This window comes from Dasypus novemcinctus, chromosome 2 (genome assembly GCF_030445035.2).
Source record: "Dasypus novemcinctus isolate mDasNov1 chromosome 2, mDasNov1.1.hap2, whole genome shotgun sequence".
Classification (NCBI taxonomy): domain Eukaryota; kingdom Metazoa; phylum Chordata; class Mammalia; order Cingulata; family Dasypodidae; genus Dasypus; species Dasypus novemcinctus.
The window spans coordinates 200,443,915-200,464,355 of NC_080674.1; the positions used below are offsets into that span (position 1 = coordinate 200,443,915).

Genomic DNA, 20,441 nt, shown 5'->3' on the forward strand with positions numbered 1-20,441 from the left:
TTAAATACTTAGGGATATATAAATAACAGATACCATTTCATTTCCTAAAAATCAAAAAGTTTCTTAGTCCCTGAAAAAGAAAGCAGGCAAAAACCAAGAAAAACGTTAAAAAAACAATACTGGGAGAAGGAAAAGGAAAAGTAGAAGGTGAGTAGAATCAAAATCAACTTTGCCATGGATTCAGAAGAAATGCGTCCAAGGTTTGCCATTCTCAGTAAACAGATGCCGTTGAGCAGGTAATATAAGCTCTCAGGAGCTGTTTTTCAATTAATGATAATCACATCTAATTTGTTTTAACAATGTAACCTTTCCACAATTCTTGATGATGAGAATTTTCTATAATAGAAAATTTCTTTAAAAGTCAGCTTTCTGTCTTTTGCTGGAATTATCTGAATTTCCTCCTTTCTGCAACTAGAAAGATAGATTAATATAAAGAGGCAAATTTGGTGGCATAGGAAAGAAGCAAATGTCTAATGTGTTTCCTATAGTACATGATGGTGTTTGTTAATATGCCAATCATTCTCTACTTTGAAGACCATTAGAAGATAAATAAGAAGTGAAATGAGTAGAATGTACACATTAGGAAAATGGATTGATGTAAGTTACTAGCTCTAAGGACATAAACTTATACCAATTAACATAGGACACTTTTATGAGAGGTGTATTGTCACTCACTTGACCTTGTATAATATGCCATCTTTCTCAGCTATGCCTTGGCATTCTGGAAACTACTTTGCAAAATGGGAATAGTGAGGAGTACCAATGAGAGCAGCCTGACAGGTTTCACCCTGTTAGGGTTTTCTGATTATCCTCAGTTACAGAAGACTCTATTTATAATCATCTTGATCTTGTATTTACTAACCATTTTGGGCAATACCACCATCATACTGATATCTCGTCTGGAATCCAAACTTCACACGCCAATGTATTACTTCCTTTCTCATCTTTCCTTCCTGGACCTATGCTTCACCAGCAGTGTGATTCCCCAGCTCTTGGTAAACTTGAGGGATTCTATGAAAGCCATTAGCTATGGTGGCTGCATTGTTCAACTCTATGTCTCCCTTGCCCTGGGTTCCACGGAATGTATTTTGCTCACAGTGATGTCCTATGATCGTTACATTGCTGTATGCCGTCCCCTCCATTACACTGTCTTTATGCATACCCGTCTCTGCAAGATCTTGGCCTCTATGGCATGGCTCAGTGGGGTGACTGCCAGCCTGGTACAATCTACTCTCACTCTTCAGCTGCCCTTCTGTGGTCATCACCAAGTGGACCATTTCATCTGTGAGATCCCTGTGCTCATCAAGTTGGCTTGCACAGACACCACTTTCAATGAGGTTGAGCTTTTTGTGGTTAGTGTCCTCTTCCTCGTAGTGCCTGTCTCATTCATCCTGGTCTCTTATGGCTACATTGCCCAGACTGTTTTGAGGATCAAGTCAACCACTGGGAGACAGAAAGCATTTGGGACCTGCTCTTCTCACCTGTTAGTGGTCATCATCTTCTATGGAACCATCCTCTTCATATATCTTCAGCCATCCAAGAGTAAATACAAAGATCAGGGAAAGTTTGTTTCCCTTTTCTACACTGTGGTGACCCCTATGCTGAACCCTCTTATTTATACTCTGAGAAATAAAGACTTTAAAGGGGCTCTTAAGAAAATTCTAGGGAATATTTTGTGTATAAAATTAACATGAATCTCAAAGAATTTCTAAAAGTAATACTGTGATGAAAACCTTCCAGAAGGACCACACTTTGGTGATTTTATTCTGTTTTCTTTTAATTAGTTGGTTACTCAATTTTTAACATTCAAAAAATACTATGGAATATATGCACCTAGTCCTGACCTTGCTATGACCCAACACGGCATACAGTTTAGTATTTACTCAATCTATGTGTCAGTGTCTTTTCTTCAGAACACATTATTTAAGTAGCAAATAGATTACTTTCAAGTGCTAAGCCCTTTACAAGATTAAGGTGAACATGCAAATATTCAAGGCATTCATAAGGCCGTTTGATCTGTCAATTGTTCATTTATAACAATGCAACTGTTCAGTCTTGCAGACTCCCCATGGCTGTAGATGTGCAAGTAGCTTAATTCTTTCCAAAGTTTCAGAGCTGGTTGTAGTTGGGATGTCTGAATCTTGAGCAAACTGTCATGAATCAAAAGACCTTTTATTTCACCCTATTAAAATCTGGAAGAAATGTGTAGAGGGGCAAAAACACCATGAGAAGGCAGCGGACTTGGCCCAGTGGTTAGGGCGTCCATCTACCACATGGGAGGTCCGCAGTTCAAAGCCCGGGCCTCCTTGACCTGTGTGGAGCTGGTCCATGTTCAGTGCTGATGTACGCAAGGAGTGCCCTGCCATGCAGGGATGTCCCCCACGTAAGGGAGCCCCACGTGCAAGGAGTGCACCCCATAAGGAGAGCCACCCAGTGCGAAACAAAGTGCAGCCTGCCCAGGAATGGTGCCGCACACACAGAGAGCTGACACAACAAGATATGCAGCAAAAAGAAACACAGATTCCTGTGCCACTGACAAAAACAGAAGCGGACAAAGAAGATGCAGCAAATAGACACATAGAACAGACAACCAGGGTGGGGGATGGGGGGCAAGGGGAGAGAAATAAATAAATCTTAGGAAAAAAAAAACACCATGAGAACTAAAGCCATACATTAAAAATGGTGAACGAAGCACCTGGAGGGAGGCCACTTCTCTAATTGTATAGTTGAATATATAGTTGAATCAATGAACCATTTCTAACAGCCTAACTATGAATTCTATTTCCTGAGATGAATCACAGCTCTAGAATATTTTGTATCTTGAAGACACAGGTAATTAATAATATTTATTAGTGTTACTGTAACCTATGTTTTATATATAAAACATTTTCTCTTCATTGTGAATTTTATTTTCTGGATAAAATCTGAATCAAAGATCTTTCACTATTATTATTAAACACTGATAATCATTTCCCATGACTTCACTGGAAGTAGTCTTCATGTGCATTCCTTTTCTGAAAATGAAGAACTTTTACGTATTGATTTTGGGAAATTCTGTGTGAACATATGAGTCTACATTCTATTTTCTTGCATGACGGCAAGAACTGGGTTGCATAGGCTATTGCTGGCAAAAATTGTGGGTTCAAACATACAGAAAAATAAAGAAACATTTTAGTGAGCTAAGAAAGAATGTTCTCATCTGACTAGAGGGGGAAGGTCTTGTAGGTCCAAGTGTGTTAATCATTTCATTTAAAGAGTAAGCAAGTCAAGAAATGACTGACTCATTACTTATGACTTCTAAGAAGCAAGGAAAGAAGTTGTCTCAGAGAGACCAGAAGGATGTGGAAGTTTAAGTCAACTAAAGAAGAGTTTTAAGAGTCATATATGTAGAGAGATTAGCATGTTTTATTACTGAAGTAAATCAAAAATTATGAAAATATTAAAGGAACAAAAATAAAATGTAAGATGACTAGATCAAAGATTTATAGTTGAGATGAGAAGACAGAAAACTTTGAATTGATCAAGTAATGAAGGGTGCTATATGCCACATAAGGAGGTGGAACAGTACAAAATAGGAAACAAAAATCTTGTAGCTAAGTAGATTTGTGTTGTAGAAATATGACCTTGGTTAATGTTCTTATTTATCAAACCTGCCCCTCCTGTCACTGTCTAGGGGGATAGCAGCTGAGTAACTTCCCTTTCCTGGGATCACTAGATTACCCAAATCTGGCATCAGGTCCAAACTTTGAGAATTAATTTGTCAGGAGAGTTGCTGATAACTGATTTCCCAACTTCTCTTGGATACATGTTGTGAAGAAAGAAGAGGTACTAATTTGAGTATGATCCAGAATTATGATAAAATATATTTATTAAAAATTTCTAATGCCAAATTCATTGAAGGAATTGAAAAAAATGTTATATGATAATTTTTATTCCCAACCAATAGTACCACAAGTGACTCTGTTGTATCTTGTATGAGGCAACATAAAAATAAAAATCAGGATATATCCACAGAACTGAGAAAGTTCAAGGAAGTCTTAACCAATATAAGGATAATGTAAGGACCTGGATCTTGAAAGAGGTATAGACTTTAGATGGAATTTGTGCTCCTGAGTGTGATAGAGTTGAACTCAGTTGTGACCTCCCTACACATGCCTCTTCTGTCACTTTTACTGAACCTGTGGTTGGTGCTGGCGTTGGTGGATACTCAAGAGACTTGAGTCTCTGGACTGGCCATGTGCCAGTTGGGCCCTGAGCCTCAGCAGAGTTGCAACACCTATTCTCTGGTTCATTGGACTTACCCAGGTCACCTAACTGGGAAGTGAAGATGGCCAACCACCGCACCTGGGAACCAAGAGTGCCTACAACTCCAAGCAGGAGAATCACATCCATCAGCCATGTGGGATCTAAGCCCCCTCTTGATATAGAGTTGGAGTGGACATCACCACCCAGGGTCCACAGGATAAAGGAATAAAGTATGGATTACACTGGACTTACTGGTATTCTACTATAGAACTAACGTGACTAATAATGGAAGAAGCTGTAGCATTGATGTGGAGAAAGTGGCCATGATAGTTGCTGAGGGCAAGGAGGGGAAAGAAAAGATGAGATGTGGGGGTATTTTTGGGACTTTGGAGTTGTCTTAAATGATACTGCAGGAAAAGATACTGGACATTATATATCCTGCCATAACCCACTGAATGAACTGAGGGAGAGTGTAAACTACAATGTAAACTATAATCCATGCAGTGCAGCAGTGCTCCAAAATGTATTCACCAAATGCAATGAATGTGCCACAATGATGAGGGAGGTTGTTGATGTGGGAGGAGTGGGGTGAGGGGGGGTGGGGCATGTGGGAACCTCTTACATTTATATATATATTTTTAAAGATTTATTTATATATTTTATTTCTTTCCCCTCCACCCCCACCACCCCAGTTGTCTGTTCTCTGTGTCTATCTGCTACATGTTCTTCTTTGTCCACTTCTGTTGTCAGCAGCATGGGAATTGTGTTTCTTTTTGTTGCATCATCTTGTTGTATCAGCTCTCCCTGTGTGTGGTGCCATTCCTGGGCAGGCTGCACTTTCTTTCATGCTGGGCGGCTTTCCTTATGGGACACACTCCTTGTGCGTGGGGCTCCCCTACGTGGGGGACACCCCTGCATAGCAGGGCACTCCTTGCGTGCATCAGCACTGCGCATGGGCCAGGTCCACATGGGTCAAGGAGGCCTGGGGTTTGAACCGCGGACCACCCATGTGGTAGATGGATGCCCTAACCACTGGGCCAAGTCCACTTCCCTCATATTTTTTAATATAACAGTGTTTGTGATCTATGTATCTTTAAAAATACAATAAAAAACTAAAATAAAAAATAAAAAGAAATAATATCTTGTGATTTGAATGAGCTGTGTTTAGTGTGCTTATTTGTATTCCCTGCAGAGCCAGATGAGGTGTAATTCCACCCAATGGAGTTTTCATGGAATATTTATGCTATCTTCATGCTGGCCTCAAAAGCTTTCTTCTATCTTTTACCTATTTGCAATGCCTGTTTGTCCCTAGAATTGAGAATATGCACACTAACCATGATTTGTAAATGCAAAAATATAGATATTGGTGTAAGTTCATAGAAGTGAATGATCACAACCACATTCATATAAGTAAATCCAAACAATCTCAGCTTTCTGACAAAGATCTAAATCAATAACAGATGAGATTTTAAATAGAGGAAAACTGCATGAGAAATACTAAAAATAGGTATTCTGTTTATATTTTCTTAGAATAACAGTTAGTAGGTTTATATGTTTGTGAAGGGAGAGATAGTAAAGATTTGAAAGTCAAGAATTCTATAGTTTAGATAGTGAAGTACTTTGAAAATCAGCCTAAAACTCAAGAAATGGTTTTGGTCTTTGATTAAAGTTGGGACATATGCAACTTATATTTCATATTATCTTATCTGACTTTGTAGAAGGGTTTGGGAAAAGAAGGGAAGAAGGAAAGAAGGAAAGAAAAAAGGAAGGAAGGAAAGAAGGAAGAAAGGAAGGGAGGGAGGGAAGGAGGCAAGGAGAGAGGGATGGAGGGAGGGAGGGCAAAAAAAAAAAGGCTAAAGTATGAATCAAGGTTTGATGCCACGAAGTTCATGCTCTTTGTCTCTAATGTTCATTATACTTAAGCCTCACACAGCAGCCAGAGTTATATTTGTCCCTCAAATATGACATTTCACTTTAAATGGTTCCCAGTCTTTACAAGGAAAATGTGCACAAGACATTCAACACTCTCCTTGTGCTAGTTTATGCCCTTCCTTCATCCCCCACCATCCCCCACACATCTATCTTATCATGCTGCCTTATCAAAGAGTGCATTCCACTCCTCTTACTTGCCCTTTCACTCTGGTACATTTTCTTAGGCTTCTCCCTTCAAAAGAATATTCTCCCACAACTCCCACCATGTGAAAAGCATATCCTCCCTTTTCAAGACTCCATGCTGGTCACTTATGTACAAAGCCTTCCTTGACTCTGATCAGTGACCACAGGCCTCATGCCCCCCCATGTAGGATTTACCTATTCTTATGTAATAAATCCATCCTTTATCCTGAACCTACTTCTATCATAAAAGCTGTGAGATACTACTGACCTAAATTTTTACATTTGTATAATTCTAATAAACTGCAAGCTTCTTCTTAAAGTAAAAGGTCATGCTTTAGATATTTTATTATATGTAATTCATATGAAGTCTGAAGCATAGTAAATGATAAATGTTTCCTGAGTAAACAAATGCATCTTAGTTGCCCTATTTCCCACAGCCAGACCCTCTCTTGTGTCTTTCTGTGTAGAAGATAAGCTACCTTTACTTTTGTGACATTCAAACCTTGCTCAGTAGGCAAGCCACCTGCCTGTCTTAACCATGGGAACAGGCTAAAATCCCATAATCATGTCTTATCTCAATTTGAAGAGATCCAGTATAAGACAGATGTTTCTTCTGGTATACTCCATTTTCCAGATGTATCGTTCCTCCAAGTCTGTTCTGCTTTTTGATGAAAGTACAAGACTGATGGTTTTGGAGTTCTCAGTATCTGCTCATGTGTTTATAGTTACCCATCTGAGCAGACAAAGGCCTGATTTGATGTGTAAGCAACTGTCCTCTCCCATGCAGATTCTGATTTATGCTGCCCCATCCCTCAATTTGCTGATCCGTCAGCATCAAAAAAACACAATCGGCAGCAGACTTGGCCCAGTGGTTAGGGCATCCGTCCACCACATGGGAGGTCCGCTGTTCAAACCCTTGGGCCTCCTTGACCTGTGTAGAGCTGGCCCATGCGCAGTGCTGATGTGCACAAGGAGTGCCCTGCCATACAGGGGTGTCCCCCACGTAGGGGAGCCCCACGCAGAAGAAGTGTGCCCCATGAGGAGAGCCACCTGGTGTGAAAGAAAGTGCAACCTGCCTAAGAATGGCACCACCCACATGGAGAGCTGACACAAGACGAAGCAACAAGAAAAGAGACACAGATTCCAGTGCCACTGACAACAGAAGCGAACAAAGAAACAAGACGCAGCAAATATACACAGAGAACAGACAACCGGGGTGGGGGGAGGGAAGAGAAATAAATAAATAAATAAATAAATCTTTTTAAAAAAACACACAATCACAACTCTCAGAGAAAACTGACAAATAAGACCACAATGTTAATAAAGGCAATAATGAATGATCCTCTGGAAAACATTTTATTCTTTCTCAATAAAATCAAACCTAATAATACATTTTAGTGGCATTGTGCTTACACTCTTCCTTCATTTGTGGGTGCAGAATCCAGAGCTCAAAAGCTTGAGTTGTATAACTGTATAGTAATTCTCATAAGTAATTTTTTTACATAAGATTGATATCACATTGAATTGACTACTCCAAGATTTGTGTTTGTATCTACTTATGTATCTATATATGTAAATATTTATGCAACTATTTATGTATCTATACATATATAAATAGATTTATTCATCCATTATCTGTCCTCTGCATATCTAGGTTTCTGTATCTATTTATAGATATAGATTTCTATCTATCTATCTATCATATATCATCTCTATGTTTTTCCTGTGAGAGATGACTTAAATTGAAAATATCAATTATACTAATTTGGAAGACAGTACCTCATACTTAGGAAGAGCATCAGAAAATTGCCACATTTCCCTAATTGCAGAAAAAATAACCTGAAATCCAAATAGTTTAACTTTCTCACTCAACATTTCTTGTCACATTAATGACAAAACATGTCCAGGAGGGATAGAAAACTATAAGGCTGCTACCTCAATAAATTTTATAAATCCATTCAAGACAATATGCTCATGTAGTGCTAAATTCAACTGAAACCTTACTACCAGGGTTTTATAAATGTGTTAGTATTTTCTACATCTTCAGAAAGCTCATTATAAAGCATTTTCTTAACTTTGTGTTTTTGTGTCAAACCGGGTCCTGACCCACCAGGCAACTTAACTTCAGAACAGTGTCTGCTGAAGATTTATGTTTCTCACAGGAACAAAGCCTGAAGAAATTGTTCTAGTTATAATGAGATTTGGGAGAGAGGGGGGTCCAGAAGTGAGCAGGATCCCTTTATGGCAAGTTCATGCTTATTCACATTTACTAAATCTTCTGGGGTAACCTGCATCCCCAGCACACCATTAGCAGAGGAAGTAACTAACTCCAGGGGATCAGCCACAGAGAATGGATATACATATTTCCCTAATGTAGAGTGTTCCTCTTTTGATACAGCATCATTCTGGGGCTTCCTACTTTGTAAAGGAAGCCATCAAACTTCCCAACATAAAAAATAAACAAACTTATCTGTGTTGCTTCTTTGCTCCTTCTCTCCAATTACAAGAAAGAACATCTCTCTCATCCACTTTAAAGCTAATCCTTCCACCTGTAACTTGGATTATCTGCATCATATAACTCCCTATAACTAGCAACATCTATCTTAGTGCAAAGAATTTTCACAGTAAAATTGAGAGATATGTTTAGATTTATTGTCTCTTTTGTAATCTTATTCTTCTCCCCCAAACCTTTAAATGTTGGACTACTCAAACATCAATCCAGCATCCTAAACTTCTATCACAATTTAATCTCTCCCTAAGTGTACCCATCTGCTAATCACTACATTAATTATGAGTCCTCTAGTGAGGACCAGATCCTCATAATCAACTTTCAGATGAACATCTCTACTTGAGAAGCACCCCAAATCACTTTGTTCAAATCTCAATGCTTACTTTCAATATATGTTTCTTTTAAAAATAAATGGCATCATCCTCAGCACAATTTATGCTATGTAGAAACTTAGACCCATCATTGATGTGACCATCATTAAGTTTACCTTTTTTATCCTTCATATCAAGTCCCCAAAATTATAAATAACACCTAAATATTCTCAAATATGCTCACACCTTATTAACTCTTTGGTCTCCAATGGTAGTTGCAAATTTTAAGCCGAAAGTAGATATCTTATGTTCTAATAGTGATATAAGTATATGGTTTTGTACTTATAAATGATATAGATGTGGAGTGAACACAACCATTCCAAGGTCCACAGGATGGAGGGATAGAGTATGGATTAGAGTGGACTTACTGATAGTCTATTCATGAACTATTGTGATTAGTAATCGAAGAAAATGTGGCATTGATGTGGAGAAAGGGACATGGTGGCTGCTGGGGGTAAGGAATGGGAGGAAGAGATGAGATGTGGGGGTGTTTTTGGGACTTGGAGTTGTTCTGGGTGGTGCTGCAGGAACAGTTACCAGACATTGTATGTCCTCCCATGGCCCACTGGGTGGACTGTGGGAGGGTGTGGGCTGTGATGTGGACCATTGACCATGAGGTGCAGCAGTGCTCAGAGATGTATTCACCAAATGTCTCATGATGATGGAGGAGATTGTTGTTATGGGGGGGAGGCGTGAGGTGAGGGAGGTGGAGGGTGTATGGGGACCTCATATTTTTTTAACGTAATATTAAAAAAATAAAGACAAAAAAAGAAAAAATAAGTATTAGGACTAAAACCCAAGACATCTCTTCTAAGTCTGGTGTTATCATTACATCAAAATTAGTTGACATGTTGAAATAATGTAGACTTTTTTTTAAAGCAGATGCCATTTTATTGTTTTTTTAAAAAGATATACAGATTATAAAAACTGTTACATTAAAAAATATAAGAGGTGCTTGTTTTTCCTTCCTCTTTATCCCCCCGAGGCCCTTTTCTCTTTCTTTTTTTCTCCATTTCTAACCCCTCACTGTTGTCCCTTTTCTTTCTCTTTCTTTCTTTCTTTTTCTTTCTTTCTTTCTTTCTTTCTTTCTTTCTTTCTTTCTTTCTTTCTTTCTTTCTTTCTCTTTCTTTCTTTCTTTCTTTCTTTCTTTCTTTCTCTTCTTGTTTATTCTTTTTATATTAAGTGCTGCAGGGAGCATTTCACATTTGCTGTATTTCCTCATCCTCCATTTTCCTCTTTTCTTGATTTTGGCTACCAACACTATTGCTTTTTCTCTACATCTTTCTATCCGCCATCATTTATTCTTTGTCTTACATTACACTTCTCTTTATTTGCCCCCCTATTTTTCTGACTTTTTATTTCTAAAACTTTTGTTCTGTTTTCTGTCTTATGGTCACTCTTTATATTATTGTCCTTTCTTTTCTCTTTCCCTCTCTCCTGAATGCGCTGGTCTTTTAATTCATGCTATATTTCTCCCCATATCCAGTTTACTGTCTCTACTTTTCTTACTGTTATAAATCTACATAGCTTACATGAGTGTAATATCCATTCTCCTAGATCTCACATGGTCCCTCTGTTAATATTTACTATCAATACTAATATTATTCATTTTATTTTCTTACTCCTTTTGCTTTCTCTGGCCCTAATATTTTCCTTCAAGTGAACTCAGCCAACAAAAAGGAAATAAAAAAAATAACAAAATGATAAAGAGAAGACTTAATATGCGTGCAAAAACAACTAATAAAACCCCAAACTAGACATAGAAGCTAAGCAACTGATTAAAGCTGTCAAGATAAAATGATGACCAGACAGCAACGAAAAATTACAAACCAAACCAATAATGAGGAAAACATGCCCCAATCCAATGAACAAACTAAAAACCAGGAAGAGGAGCAGAACATTGGACAAGTAATTAAAGATCTCAAAATGTATATTAGGGACCAATTTGATGAAGTGAAGGAAGAGATTAAGAATATGAAAAAAAACACTTGGAGAGAATACAGAAGAATTTGCAATCATACACTAAAATAACAGATATGATGGTGATGAACAGCACAATTCAAGGAATCAAAAACACACACTCAGAAAATAACAGCAGACTCGAAGAGGCAAAGGAAAGAATTAGCGATGTGGAAGACAGTACATCTGAAATCAAACTGATAGTAGAACTCATAGATAGATAAAAAGATAGAAAAAATCCAGCACGGACTTAGGGACCTGAATGACAATGCAAAAACACACCATCATACACATTATGGACATCCCAGAAGGAAAAGAGAAGGGAAAGGGGACAGAATGGGTGTTGGAGGAAATAATGGCTGAAAACTTCCCAAACCTATTGAGGGAGATGGATGTACATGTCCAGGAAGCAAGATGCACCCCAAACAACATAAATACCAACAGGCCTACCCAAAGACATATACTTGTCAAGTTATCCAATGCTCAAGACAAAGAGAAAATACTAAAAGCAGCAAGAGAAAAGAGAACCATCACATACAAAGGAGGATCCATAACATTAAGTGCTGATTTCTCATCTGAAACCATGGAGGCAAGAAGGCAGGGGTATGACATACTCAAGGTACAAAAAGAAAAAAAATTTCAACCAAGAATACTCTATCCAGCAAAGTTAGTGTTCAAAAATGATGGAGAGGTCAAAATACTCACAGGTAAACAGAAACTAAGGGAGTATGCCAAAAAGAATCCTGCCCTTCAAGAAATACTAAAGGGAGTTCAGAAGGAAGAAATCAAAAAACAAGAGAGACAGAGCTGGAGGAGAGCATAAGAGCAACTAAAAATACAAAAACAGAAAAAAACAAAATATGACAGACACAAATCCAAAGAAAACATGGCTAATATAAGTAATTCCATGAAAATAATAACACTGAATGTCAGTGGATTAAACTCACCTGTCAAGAGACTCAGACTGGAAGATTGGATAAGGAAATAAGACCCATCTATATGCTATCTGTAAGAAACACATCTTAGACCCAGAGATTCAAGGAAGTTGAAAGTGAATTGTTGGAAAACAATCTTACAAGCTAACAATGTAAAAAGGGCAGGAGTAGCTATATTAATATCAGACAAAATAGACTTTAAATGCAAAACAAATGTGAGAGATAAAGATGGACACTACATGTCAGTGAAAGGGATAATCTTTCAAGAAGAAAGAACAATCATAAACATTTATGCTCCTAACAAGGGTGCCTCCAAATATGTGAGACAAACACTCAAAAAACTAAGTGAAGGAATAGATGCCCTACAATTATAGTGGGGGGCTTTAATACACCACTATCATCCTTGGACAGAACATCTCAAAAGAGAATCAATAAAGAAACAAAGACTTTGAATATGTTAGAGGAGCTGGACATGATAGACATGTAGAGAATATTACACCAAAATGCAGCAGGATATACATTCTTCTCAAGTGCACATGGATTATTCTCCAAGATAGACCATGTGCTAGGCCACAGAAAAAGTCTCAATGAATTCAGAAAGATTGAAATCATACAAAATGATTTCACTGACCACAGTAGAATGAAGCTGGAAATCTGCAAGGACCAGAGACCCAGATTTGGCAACAAGATTTGGAAGTTAACACACTCCTAGAAAAAGAGTGGGTCAAGGAGGAATCTTAAAAGAAATTAATAACTACCTTGAAACTAATGAAAATGATAACACAACATATCCAAATTTATGGGATGCAGCAAAAACAGTACTGAGAGGGAAATTTATAGCCAGAAAATCCATATATCAAAAAAGAAGAAAGAGCTAAAATTGAAGAACTAACTGCACACTTGGAGGAATTAGTAAAAACCAACAAACTAAACTCAAAGGAAGAAGAAAGTAAGAAAGAAAGAACAAAGATTAAAGCAGAACTAAATGAAATAGAAAATAAGAAAGCACTTGAAAAATAAACAAAACCAGGAGCTGGTTCTTTGAGAAGATCAATAAACTTGACAAACCCTTAGCTAGACTAACAAAGAAAAAACAGAGAAGATGCAAATACACAAAATAAGAAATGAGAAAGGAAATATTACCACTGACCCCACAGAATAAAGACTATCATAAGAGGATGCTTTGAAAAACTATATTCCAACAAGAAGGACAATTCAGAGGAAATGGACAAATTCCAAGAAGCACATAAGCAGCCTACATTGATGAAAGAAGAAACTGAAAATCTCAACAAACTAATTACAAGTAAAGAGATAGAATCAGTTATTAAAAGCTGCCAACTAAGAAGAGGCCTGGGCCAGGCGGCTTCACAGATGAATTCTACCAAATATTCTGGAAAGAACTAACATCAATCTTGCTTAAACTTACAAAAAATCAAAACAGATGGAACATTGCCTAACTCATTCTATGATGCCAACATTACTCTAGTACCAAAGCCAACCAAAGACACCACAAGAAAAATTATAGACCAATCTCTCTAATGAACCTAGATGTGAAAATCCTCAAGAAAATACTTGCTAATTGTATTCAAAAACACATTAAATGAATTATACACCATGACCAAGTGGGATTCATTCCTGGTATGCAAGGATGGTTCAACATAAGAAAACCAACTAATGTAAAAAACCATAAAAACAGATTGAAGGGAAAAAATCACATGATCATATCTACAGATGCAGGAAAAGCATTTGACATAACACAGCACCCTTTCTTGGTAAAAACACTGCAAAAGATTGGAATAGAAGGAAACTTCCTGAACATGATAAAGAGCATATGTGAAAAACCCACAGCTAACATTATTTAAAATGGTGAAATCCTAAAATCTTTCCCTCTAAGATCAGGAAAAAGGCAAGGATGCCCACAATCACCCCTTCTATTTTACATAGTCTTAGATGTACTTGCTCAAGCACTGAGGCAAGAACCAGACATAAAAGGCATCCAAACTGGAAAGGAAGAAGTCAGAATTTCACTATTTGCAGATGATACAATCCTACACGTAGAAAACTGATGTATAGGTCTAAAACAAAGTTTCTAGAACTTATAAATGAGTTCAGTAAAGTCTCAGGGTATAAGATGAATGCCAAAAATCAGTAGCATTTCCATACACCAATAAAGAGAAATCTGAGGAGGAAATCAAGAAACAATTACCATTTACAATAGTAAATTAAAAAACCAAATACCTAGGAATACATTTAACTAAAGATATAAAAGACTTATACACAGAAAACTACATAACATTGTTCAAGGAAATCAAAAACCTAAATAAATGGAAGAATATTCCCTGTTCATGGATAGGAAGACTAAATATTATTAGAATGTCTATCCTACCAAAACTGATCTACAGATTCAATGCAATCCCATTAAAATCAACACAGCATTCTTTAATGAACTAGAAAAACTAGCTATAACATTTATTTGGAAAGGAGAGAGACCCCAAATAGCCAAAGACATATTGAAAAAGAAAAATGAAATTGGAGGAATCACACTACCTTACTTCAAAACATACTACAAAGCTACAGTAGTGAAAATGGCATGGTATTGGCACAAGGATAGACACACTGACCAGTGGAACCAAATTGAGAGTTCTTATATAGATCCAAGCCATACAGTATTTGACAAGGCCACCATACCCTCTCAACTGGAAGAGAATGACCTCTTCAAGAAATGGTGCCTGGAGAACTAGATATCCATAAGCAAAAGAATGAAAGAGGATTACCAAATCACACCTTATACAAAAATCAACTCAAGATGGATCAGACCTAAATATAAGAGCCAACACCATAAAGACCTTGGAAAGCAATGTAGGGAAGCATCTACAGGACTTTGTAATAGGAAACAGCTTCATGAACTTCACACCAAAAGCATGAGCAGCAAAAGAACTAATAGATAAATGGGACTTCCTCAAAATTAAAGCTTTCTGCACCTCAAAGGAGTTTGTCAAGGAAGTGAAAAGAGAGCCTAGACAATGGGAGAAAATATTTGGTAACTGTATATCTGATAGGAGACTTATATCCTGCATATATAAAGAACTCCTATATCTCCAAAATAAAAAGACAAACAGACCATTTAAAAAATGGGAAAGAAGATATACACATGGCTGAAAAACACATGAAAAAATGCTCAAAATCACTAGCTATTAGGGAAATGCAAATCAAAACTACAATGAGATACCATCTTACTCCCATAAGACTGTCAGCTATCAAAAAATCAGAAGACTACGAGTGCTGGAGAGGATGTGGAGGAATGGGAACACTCATCCACTGCTGGTGGGAATGCAGAAGGATCCTGTCACTTGGGAGGACAGTTTAACGGTTTCTCAAAAAACTAGCTATAGTTTTGCCATATGACCCAGAAATTCTACTGCTGGGTACATACCCAGTAGAAATGAAAATAAGGACACAAACTAATATATGTACTCCAATGTTCATAGCAGCACTATTCACTATTGCCAAATGTTGGAATCAACCCAAATGCCCATCAACAGATGAATGGATAAATAAAATGTTGTATATACATACAATGGAATACGAATACAGTACAAAAACATGTGATAACATGGATGAATCTTGAGAACTTTATGTTGAGTGAAGCAACCCAGGCATTGAAGAACAAATACTACGTGACCTCTCTGATATGAAATAAGCCAACCAAGCTGTCTCCAAGAGCAAGAGACTGGATGATAGGCTTAAAGGAAGTTTGGGGGTAGAGTAAGGTTGTGAGCTGTCATCTACATGGGTGAAATCTATGATAATCTGGAGGTAAGTATTTGTACAGGGAAGGGATAAAATGGGGGCATAGGGATACCTTTGGGTGGGGCATTGTGGGCTTGAGGGGGGCTAGGGATGGGAGGATGGAGCAGGTGGCCCAATAAATTGTTGTGGGGGGGAGGGTGTGGGGAAAATCTGAACATAGGAGATTGTCAGGTATGTGGTTGAAATCATAATACAGAGAGAACTCTTTAGAAAATATAATACAGTAGATTACCTGTTTAAGATGCTTAGGGGGTGCATCTGACACATCTGACACAGGGCAAGCTTCTAGGGAGTGTGTCAGTGCTCACTTTATCATAGTGGGTTATATCATTGGGTGGAGACCCATACAATCAGGGTAAAGGTATACCCACACCCTGGGAGGACTGATCTCAAACAGAGGGAATTGCATCTCTCGAAAGAATTGGTGACTCCCATTGGGTTAGGGCAGTCAAGTATGTCAAACCCTCGACATTGTTGCAAGTATCTGTGAATATGGTCCTTCAAGTAATGAAGATTGACTGTCATGGTGGGCGCTAAAGGGAGGGGGAAAGAGGTATTCAATAGATGTAATCAGTGTAACCATGAGGCAATGGAAGTGTTCCACAAGATCATGCACTGATGGATAAAGGACATGTTAAATTACACCAAAAATGTATAAAAGTCTATAGACTAAAATGTAAACCATAATGTAAAACATAAGATAGCTAAAAATTTAGAAAATTGTATAGTCTAAAATATAAACCATAATGTAAACCAAAATGGAACTATGTTTGAAAGCTATTGTTTCAATATCTGTACATCAGCTGCAGCAAATATAATATATGAACATGTAAAAAGACCATTGTTTGGGAAGGGAAAAAGGCTTTGATGTTGGATATGTGGGAGTACTGTATATTGTATATGTGAATTAATGTGATCTAAAATTTATGTGAAGACAAACTTAATAATTAGAAGAAAAAAAAGAAAGGATGTAGACACTGAGGAAAAGATGGAAGAAATAGCTTTGCCATTGTACACAGAGGGCAACACCTAAAGCAGTGATGAAAGGCTAAATGTCAAAAACAAAGCTTTTACCTTTTTGCATTTTTTGATACCCCAATTTATTTTTCCTTTATTTAATTTTTCTAAATTAGTATGTATTCTGTATCTAACCTTTAAACCCATCACTATATTCCATTTTACTATTAATGGAACTTGGCAATATTTTTAGGCTTCATTTTCAAGGAAGTTTCAAATTACTGAGAGGTACAACTATGCCAGGGAAGAAACACTGGTGTGGGGTGTTATTGATATGGGGCACATGGTTGGGAGGGACTTCTCCAGGGCATGTATACAGGGTACATAAAAACATTTGGATATTTTATAGTGGTTCCAGTTAAAAATGACAATGGAGGGAGTGCTGAGTTCCTAGCCAGGGGAGCTCTATCACATTCCCCAATGGAACAGCAACAATCCCCCAAGTGCAATGGCAAAAACCATTAAAGATGGATGGTCCAACAATGAGCCCTTCATAATGATGGCTATGATTATGAGCCTGAGTGCCTGAAATATGAACTAGGCCTAAAGCTGCAGGGTGCCTAATAGTTACCTCCTGAGAGCCTCCACGTTGCTCAAATGTGGCCATTCTCTAAGCCAAACTCAGGATGTAAATGCATTACCTTCCCCCCAATATGGGACATGACTCCTGGTGATGAGCCTCCCTGGTGCCCAGGGGTTACTACCGATCACCAGCTGATGATGTAACTAGAAAAAGACCTTGAATAAAAGGGTCAACTCAGACCACCAGAATATCTCAGCCTACATGTAATATCAGGTGTTAAAAACTGCTTTTTGACTTTGGATAAAAGGGGGAAATGGAAAGGACAAATGAGTTTATATGGCTATGGGTCTCCAAAAAAAAGTCAGGAATTAACACATACACACACCTCAGCAGGGTACCAAAGACAGCCAAAGTAGATAGAAACCCAGGTACTGGTTCTCCTAATGGATTCAGAGACCCACAGATTCTGTGGTCATGGCAGATGGCTCTGGAGTTCAGTGCCATGTCAGTTGGCCCTACTTTGGAGTTTGTGTTCCTGAGTGTGATGGAGTTGGACTCAGATATGACCTTTCTACACATGCTTCCCTGTTACTTTTACCAGACCTGTGGTTGCCATCGGGTTGGTGTATACTCAGGAGACCTGATTCTCTGGACTGTCCATGTGACAGTCATACCCTGAGCCTCAGCAGAATTACAACTCCTGCCCTGTGGTTTATTGGACTTACCCTGGCCAGCTAGCATGGAGGTGAAGAAGATTAACCACCACACCAGGGAGCCAAGAGTCCCTACAACTGTAAGCAGGAGAATAGCATCCACCATCCATGTGGAATCTAAGCCCCCTTTGATGTAGAGGGGGACTGGACATAACCATCACAGTGTCCACAGGATGGAGTAATAGAGTATGGATTGGAGTGGACTTACTGGTGTTTGGCTGTGGAACTATTGTGATTAGTAATGGAAGAAATTGTAGCATTGATGTGGAGAAAGTGGCCAGGGTAGCGGCTGATGGTAGGGAGAGGGAAGAAGAGATATGATATGGGGGCATTTTCAGAATTTGGAGTTGTCCTTGGTGGTGCTTCAGAGAAGGATGCTGGACATTGTGTGTTCTGCCATGGCCCACTGGGTGGATTGCAGTAGAGTGTAGACTACGATGTAGACCACTGTCCATGTGGTGCAGCAGTGCTCCAAAATATATTCACCAGGTGCAGTGAATGTGCCACAATGATGGAAGAGGTTGTAGATGTGGGAATAGTTGCATGAGGGGGGTGAGGAGTATATGGGGACCTCACATTTTTATAAATTTATAAAAATTTTTGAGGTAGCAGCCTTATAGTTTTCTATCCCTTCTGGACATGTTTTGTCATTAATGTGACATGAAATGTTGAGTGAGAAAGTTAAACTATTTGGATTTCAGGCTTTTTCTGCAATTAGGGAAATGTGGCAATTTTCTGATGCTATTCCTAATTCCAAATTAGTATAATTGATACTAATTCTTCCAAATTAGTATAATTGATATTCTCGATTTAAGTCATCTCCCACAGGAAAAACATAGAGATGATATATGATAGATAGATGATAGATAGATAAATAGATAGAAATCTATATCTATAAATAGATACAGAAACCTAGATATGCAGAGAACAGATTATAGATGTATAAATCTATTTATATATGTATAGATACATAAATAGTTACATAAATATGTACATATATAGATACATAAGTAGATACAAACACAAATCTTGGAGTAATCAATTCAATGTGATATCAATCTTATGTAAAAAAATTACTTACGAGAATTACCATACAGTTATACAGCTCAAGCTGTCTGTCATTGCAAGCTTTTGAAGTCTTTACTCTGCACCTGCAAATGAAAGAAGAGTGTAAGTATAATGCCACTAAAATGTATTATTAGGTTTGATTTTATTGAGAAAAAATAAAATATTTTCCAGAGGATCATTCATTATTGCCTTTATTAACATTGTGGTCTTATTTGTCAGTTTTCTCTAAGAGTTGTGATTGTGTTTTTTGATGCTGACGGATCAGCAAATTGAGGGATGGGGCAACATAAATCAGAATCTGCATGGGAGAGGACAGTTGCTTACACATCAAATCAGGCCTTTGTCTGCTCAGATGGGTAACTATAAAACACATGAGCAGATACTGAGAACTCCAAAACAATCAGTCTTGTACTTTCACCAAAAAGCAGAGAGAGCTTTAATTATTTGTTCGATGTTCTGCTCCTCTTCCTGGTTTTTAGTTTGTTCATTGGATTGGGGCATGTTTTCCTGCTTATTGGTTTGGTTTGTAGTTTTTTGTTGCTGTCTGGTCATCATTTTATCTTGAAAAGTTTAATCAGTTGTTTAGCTCCTTTGTCTAGTTTGGGGTTTAATTAGTTGTTTTTGCATGCATGTTACATCTTCTCTTTGTCCCTTTTTCTTCTTATTCTATTTACTTGTTGTTGGCTGAGTTCACTTGAAGGAAAATATTAGGGCCAGAGAAAGCAAAAGGAAGAAGTAAAGAAAATTAATAATATTAGTATTGATACTAAATATTAACAGAGGGACCATGTGAGATCTAGGAGAATGGATATTAGACTCATGTATGCTGTATAGAGTTATAACAGTAAGAAAAGTAGAGTACATATATTGAGATAGTAAACTGAATATGGGGAGGAACATAGTGTGAATTAAAAGACCAGTGTGTTCAGGAGAGAGGGAAAGAGAAAAGAAAGGGCAATAAGAAGAGTGAATATAAGACAGAAAACAGAACAAAGGTATTAGAAATAAAAGTCAGAAAATTAGGGGGACAAACAAAGAGAGGTGTAATGTAAGAGAAACAATAAATGATGGAGGATAGAAAAAGGTAAGGAAAAGGGATAGTGTTGGTAGCCAAAATCAATACACACAGAAAAGAGGAAATGGAGGATGAGGGAATACAGCAAATGTGAAGTGCTC

General features: G+C 37.8%; 1 protein-coding gene across 1 annotated transcript; it reads left to right on the forward strand.

Annotated features, from left to right (window-relative positions):
- The first annotated feature begins 740 nt into the window (after positions 1-740).
- LOC101444785 (olfactory receptor 2G2-like) lies at positions 741-1,694 on the forward strand. The gene has a single exon (XM_004483544.3). It carries the CDS (start codon positions 741-743, stop codon positions 1,692-1,694), a length of 954 nt encoding a protein of 317 aa, XP_004483601.3.
- The last annotated feature ends 18,747 nt before the right edge of the window (positions 1,695-20,441 follow it).